Source organism: Mus caroli, chromosome X, assembly GCF_900094665.2.
Source record: "Mus caroli chromosome X, CAROLI_EIJ_v1.1, whole genome shotgun sequence".
NCBI classification, from domain to species: domain Eukaryota; kingdom Metazoa; phylum Chordata; class Mammalia; order Rodentia; family Muridae; genus Mus; species Mus caroli.
In genome coordinates, this window is record NC_034589.1 from 76,714,916 (window position 1) to 76,721,921 (window position 7,006).

Sequence of the window (7,006 nt, forward strand, 5' to 3'; positions counted from 1 at the left end):
AGAGAGAGAGAGAGAGAGAGAGAGAGAGAGAGAGAGAGAGAGAGAGAGAGAGAGAGAGAGACTGAACTTTTACAGTATCAGAATTTATAAAGAAAGACTGTAAGATGTTGAAAGTTTAAATGTTTTACATTGCAAAATTGATTAAGCTCTTGAGGTTCTCCAGAACGGAAAAGGTATGTCTTACATGTGATGATGTTTGTGCGACAAGTTGACAAAGTATCAATTTTACTGGCTAATTTTTGTTTATGTGACACAAGCTAGAGTCATCCGAGAGTAGTGAAATTCAACTGAGAAAATGATCCCATTAAATTGGATTATAGGCAGGCAATCCTTAAGGGTGTTTCCTTAGTTGGTGATTAATGTGGGTAGGCCCATCTCATCTCATTGAATTTTGTGAAAGAAAAATGACTGTATAAAGCAGAAGCCAGTAAGCACCACTCTTCTATGCTCTCTGAATCAGCTTATGCTTCTAGGTTCCTGTCTTGTTTGAGTATAATTTGCCCAATATTGCTTTTGGTCATGGAATTTTTCAAACCATTAGAAACTCAAAGTAAGACAGTAAATGAAAATGATTCATTCAATATTATAACAATTTATTTATCTGAGTTTCAGGACTCAAAATAGAAATTCTGTGTCATCAGGATTTATTACATGTTTGCGACAAATAGGACAGGTAGAGTTGTCAGACAGCCAGCGATCAATACATTTATCATGATATTCATGAAAGCAAGGTAGTACACGGATCCTACTGTTTTTTACGTATGGTGCAAGACAAATACTGCAGTGGCTTATTTTATCATTTTCACAAAAAAAAATTACTGGTAAAGTATTAATCTGTTCTTCGGTAAGTCCTTTAGGGTGGTTAGTATGAATATCATTGAAGTTTGAAAAATCAGGCAAAACTGGCCAATAATCACTATCATTAGATGTCTCTGGGCTTGTAACATGCATTTGTTGCCTGGCCTCAAAAGTTGGGCAATTAAATAAAATGAATTCATTATATTCTTGATTAATTTGTGAGGTATGTGGTAAATTTATGTCATTGCCAATAATATTGTCAGTAGTACTAGAAACAGGTAAAAACTGTTGACTGTAATTTAATAGAGAAAGAAGTGAGTGATTTGTACTAGAATTAGTGGTGGAATTTGAATTTAAGCTGGAAACAGATCTGGAAATTCTACTGTGGCCAGAATGAACTCTTCTATTATTTTGAGTTGACAATGAGTCACAAGACTGTAAGTCAAACTCAGTGAAATTATCATCTACCTCAAAAACTCCTAGCATGATGTTCCCTGATGTTTCACAAGGAGCTGAAGGTATTGTACATTCTAAATTAGTATTTAAAGTTTCATCATCAGAAATTATGTCAGAAATTTGTATACCTGTGTGGTTAGAACATGAAGAGGTCTTTGTGTATTCTTTTTGATCAGTTTCCACAGTGGTAAAGTTAGTTGGTGTTACAGATGTAGACTGACTTCTATGAGCAGTGCTCTCTGTCAATATATGTTCTATTGTTGGAAATGATGGAAAGAAATATAGTTTTTGCAACTCAGATATGGCTAAATCGTCTCTCAATGGTAAAAATATGTGACTATTAGAAAAAATGTAAGCCTCATCTTTCCTAAGATCTTCAAAAGTTTCAGGTGATAAACAATAATGAGGTCCCCCCAGTGCCACATCCTTGGTATCTGGATGTAGCCTACTTTCAATTGTTTCTTTAGGTATCAGAACGTCTGGACACTTTCTTCTAGTACTTGTATCTTTACTACATTTGTCTTCCATTAAAACTTCAGTTATATTTCCTTCTTGTGTACATGGAGTTACACGCATTGACTCAAGTTCTTCATAGTCTAATTGCTTATGGATTTTTCTGTTACTGTCATGACAACTAAGCCCTGAAAGGTCATTTTGTGGAATTGTGTTCCCTTTATTACAGGTAAATCTCATCCTACTAGTGATATCATTGCTTGAGTTACCCTGATTTTTTGCTGTCCAAAACCCACACTCCTCTATCCCCATTTTTGTTCTCTTTTCAGATTGTTGTAGTGAGTTAAGTTGGCTGCTTTCAGAATCAACACTATGCAAAACATCTGCAGTATTTGCTCCACCTGTAAATATATAATGGAAGTTAATCAGAAAGAAATTGTCAAAGTTAGAATGTATACTTTTTTTGGCAGTGCTTCAAAAGAGAATGAAAACAAACACCTAATGATTTAGATATTTTAATGTGAATTTCATTCAGATTTTGTATAGAGTCATTACAAATCAATAAAATTGCAAAGCATACAAATCTAAATTTACAAGGAAAGAGGGTCTTAAAACCACCGTTGAAATAACAGCTTATATTAGATAAGTTTATGAAAATTTAAAGGGAATCAGAGAACATTTCATTCATTTTCAGAATTTTATAAATCACCATGGAGAGGAATGTATTCAAGACACTAATATAAACACACAAAATACCCCTAAAATTCTAAAACAAAGGTTTTTAAAAGTTTTACTTATGTTATATACATGTGTATACATCTGTGTGTGTGTGTGTGTGTGTGTGTGTGTGTGTGTGTTAAATATGTTCAGATGCCTATTTAAACAAGGAAGAATAAGATTTCCCTGATCTAGAGTTCTAAACATTTATGAGATACCCAAACTGGGGAAAGAAATTGAACACAGGTCCTCTGGAACAACACAAGGTGATCTTAACTGCTGAGTTACCTTTTTAACCTTCAAAACAAATTTTGCACTAGATAAAACACTTGTTTCAAAGTTCAATTTTTGTTTTTAAATATTTATTACTATGTAAATTTATTTCTGGCTCATGAACTACATCTCTTTATTGGAAATTAAAGAATAAATAAAACATAGTAGTGAGCATTAATTATATATCAAAATTTGCTATTGCTTCCTGAAGGAGAAACAAAAATTCTTGGTTTCAAGTAGGACTTTTAACTGAAGTACCAACAATATTGAGAGGCATGTGCTTGGGTGGGATGGGACTGTATGGTAAGAAGACTAGAAGCATTCTTAGCCTTGTTACACTGCATAGATTAAATATATCCATGGATACTACCAATCATCATAGTCAAAAATGATTTGCAGACATTAATGGATGGCTCTGAGGAGGGGAATAGAATTATGCAAAATTTCATTTGTTGTTATACACATTCTTTTATGAATTCTTAGAAGAATAATTACAAGTAAGCAACAAACACATGGAAAAAGTGATGAATGTCTTTTGCCATCAGGAAGTAATGGTGTATCAAAATTACACTGAGATGCTCTCTCACTTGTTTACAAGAGTTTAGTACTACTATTACTACTACTAATTATAATAATATATGGTTTACAATTTATAATCCAGAAAAACTAAAATTATAGAGGATAGTTCCTATATATCTTCCATCATTTATAGTGTTTTGAGAACATTCCTTGTTGGAAAAGCCTAAAAACCACCTATTATTTGCAACTTAAATCTTCTTATATGCCAATAAATTATTTGTCTTGCTAAAATTTCACTGCTTCTTTCACTGTAATATGTTCAAAAGAGTTAAGTAATATATGAAAATTAACATAATATTAAATTTGGAAAATTAAAATGTTACTGACATCTATTCGAGTTGTTGGATCTTGAAAGTCCTTGGCTCCTCCTTCTTGTTCTTCTCTGAATTCTATCATATACGGTCAATATTTCAGGTTCAATTTCATTTGATAAATATGTTTTTTTAATTATTGACTGATACTCTGGATATTCCATTTGCCTTTTTTTATTTTCTGCATATTTTCCTGCAAGAAATTTTACAAATAAGTGTTTCATGCAGTCAAGATTGTACAATACACGTTAATTAACACTTACCACTCTACTGACATTGGGATGATTGAATTACTGTGATCTGTTGCTGTCCAAGGTTGGTGTTTTCTTAGTTCACTATCTGCCATATTTTAATAACATAAAAAAAAACAACAAGAGATTAGGCAGACTCTTAAAATTAACGCTAAGGACATGCTACAAAGAATTGCCTACACAAGTTACCATCAAACAGCACAAGATTGGAAAGGAACTCCAAAATGGAGAGAAATCACATAGCTGTGCTTTGAAATTTCACTACAAAAGAGTAATAGCAAGTGGCAAAGATGATGGAAGATCATACTATATCAAGGTTTGTTATAGTTTCCAGGGTCAATCAGGGATAGCAGGAGAGCAGCTATCTGATAAGGTCAGTCATGGCAGTAAAACATGATTTTCAGCAACAACAAAAAAGTGACATGTTTATCCTGAAAGGCTCATTGTTTATAAGGGCTACTTCTACTATGAACTGAATGAAACTTATATGTTTGGAGGTGGAGATGAAGATGAAGAATACGTCTCCAAAATTTTAAACTGTACACTCAGTACCAGAAAATTTGTAGAGGAGAGGTAGAGAAGAGAGAAGAGCCCCTGTGATAGCCGTATAAGCAGACTGGGATGTGAAAACCAAATAAAAAAGTAACAGAATATAAAACAGATGTGTAAAAAGAGAACCCTACACGTATCACTCTACAGATTTTAAATGCAATGAGATTCAAATTGTAGGGTCTACATACCTTAAAAGTACAAAACCAAATCTTTGCTTTTTGCATTTTATGGGAATAACTGCAAGAAGATATTTTCAATATAGCTACTTAAACAAAACTGCATAATTTCCTCACCAGTACATGTGTCAATATGTATAGGGTACATCTATTAAGGATCCACATGTAGATGAAGGGCAAGAGACAGCCAGTGAGTGCTGAGAGTGTATTTATAGTGAATTTTTGCTAGAGATGAGACTCTCACCATAGTTCATCCATTCTTCAATCCAAAGTACCCAGCCCATCATACACACACACACACACACACACACACACACACACATATATATACACATACACACACACACACACATATATGTGTGTGTGTGTATACTCATAAACAACAATAAATTTGATCAACAGGTTATTATATCAACATATTACATTATTTAAAGGAATGGTCATGAATTTGAGAAAAATTCAGGGATATATGAGAGAAGTTTCAGTGAAAAGTGAGAGGTGGAAATGATGTAAATACAGTGTACTCATGTATAAAATTCTAGAAATAAAATAAAAGTTTAAAAAAGAAGAAAAACGAAGCAGACTCTTGTTGATGAAATGATTATGGGAATTCAGCAAAGGAATTTTTTTTTCTTTCTGCACAAACCACTATGGGAACCCAAGGCAAGTGACATGGTACTGTTCTTTGGATTCTAGTATGTAGACTAATTGTACTTAGAAGGGAAATGCTGAATGACATTAGTACAGTATTCCATTTAGTGGAAATATAGACTGAGCTAGGATACAGTGAGACTAACTTCTCAGAAAAGTGATAAGCTAGCAATTGTTCAGATCCTAGGGCCTAATACATGTCATGGAAACCTGACTTTTCCAGTAACTAGAGACTTAAAAACACCTTTAATTATGTCACTGTTTGTGAGATGGATAGTACAAAGGGGAATATAAGGGTATTAGGGATATTTTATTGTGGAAGATATGCCCAAGTCCACTTTCAAGATACTCATATGGGCAAGTAATATATATTATAGGTAAGATAGAATACTAGTTTTGTAATTCAACTTATATTTTTATGTAATTATTATTATACCATGGAATTATTTATAGGATATTATCTAACATGAACTTGATACCTGTTATCTTCACAAAATATGCCTACTGCAGAGACTGAAAAATGAAGTCATGTCTATATAGTTTTGAAATCATTTGACTATGTCCATTTTGCTGATACATATTTTTGATACATGTTATTAATGTTCATTTGCCATAGCGAAATAACACATAAAGTTCATGTAACTAACTTACATAATGCACTGCAGAATCTAGTATGCTCTTCTGGTTTCATTATAAGGAAGAAAGAACTGAATGGTTTACAACAATTGGTGAGCATATCAGGATGTCAGTGGTAAACAAAGAAAAATTTGGATGTAACTTGATTTTCAAAATTCAAAATCAATGTCAATAAAGATACAAACAAATTTTCTTTGATTTATGCAATTTCTGAAATCCTAGAAAATTTGGTGTATTTTAATATTATGCAAAATGATGTTGCTTATATTTAACATAGATTTAGGTTGTTTTTTCAGATAATATTTTAGTACTGGGTTTTGTTTCTGATTTTCTGTTTGTTTGTTTTTTTCTGTCAACTTGTCATCTGGGAAGAGGGAATCTCAATTAATAAACTTCCTTCATTGAGTAGGGGCACAAGCACCCGGGTAGCTAGGGCTCAGAGTTGGCTGACACCCGCCAGCTACCCACAACACCCACCACGGGATCTTAAGATTTCTGGTGAGTGGAACACAGCATCTGCTCCAATCCAATCGCGTGGGACCTGAGACTGCATTAGTTAGGGAAGCAGAAAACCCAGTCTGAGTAAAGGCACAAGCCCCTTCCTGACCGACCAGCACTGGGTTAGCTAGGGCGCAGAGTCAGCAGACACCCGCCAGCTACTCACGACTCCAGCCATGGGATCTTAAGACTTCAGGTAATCCGGCCACCCTCCCGGCCAGAGAAAAGGTCTCCACCCGGACCAGGAGCCTTTTGCCTCAGGATCAGCGGGAGCCATCTTGGTTCCGGGACTCTGCTGAACTTAGTCTGCACAGGTAAGAGTGTGCACCACAGAGGCTGACAGCTTCTGGGATAGACGGGAGCCACAGAAACTCTGAGACAGCACCCTTTTTGGGCTCAAGACATCTGGCCACCCTCGTGGCCAGAGGACAGGTGTCTGCCCGGCCAGAGAGCCCTTAGCCTCAGGACCTGCAGTAGCCATCTTGGTTCTGGGACTCCACCGAACTTAGGAACTTAGTCTGCACAGGTGAGAGTGTGCACCACAGAAGCTGACAGCTTCTGGGACAGGCGGGAGCCACAGAACCTCTGAGGCAGCACCCTTTATGGGCCCCAGACGTCTGGCCACCCTCCAGGCCAGAGGACAGGTGTCCACCCA

General features: G+C 35.4%; 1 protein-coding gene across 1 annotated transcript in view; it reads right to left on the minus strand.

Annotated features, from left to right (window-relative positions):
• Positions 1-615: 615 nt before the first annotated feature.
• Positions 616-7,006, minus strand: part of LOC110287468 (E3 ubiquitin-protein ligase RLIM-like) — a 38,377-nt gene continuing 31,986 nt past the window's right edge. Inside the window, 2 exon segments of the mRNA XM_021154079.1 lie at positions 616-2,108; positions 3,604-3,780. Coding sequence (XP_021009738.1) covers positions 616-2,108; positions 3,604-3,780 — 1,670 coding nt within the window.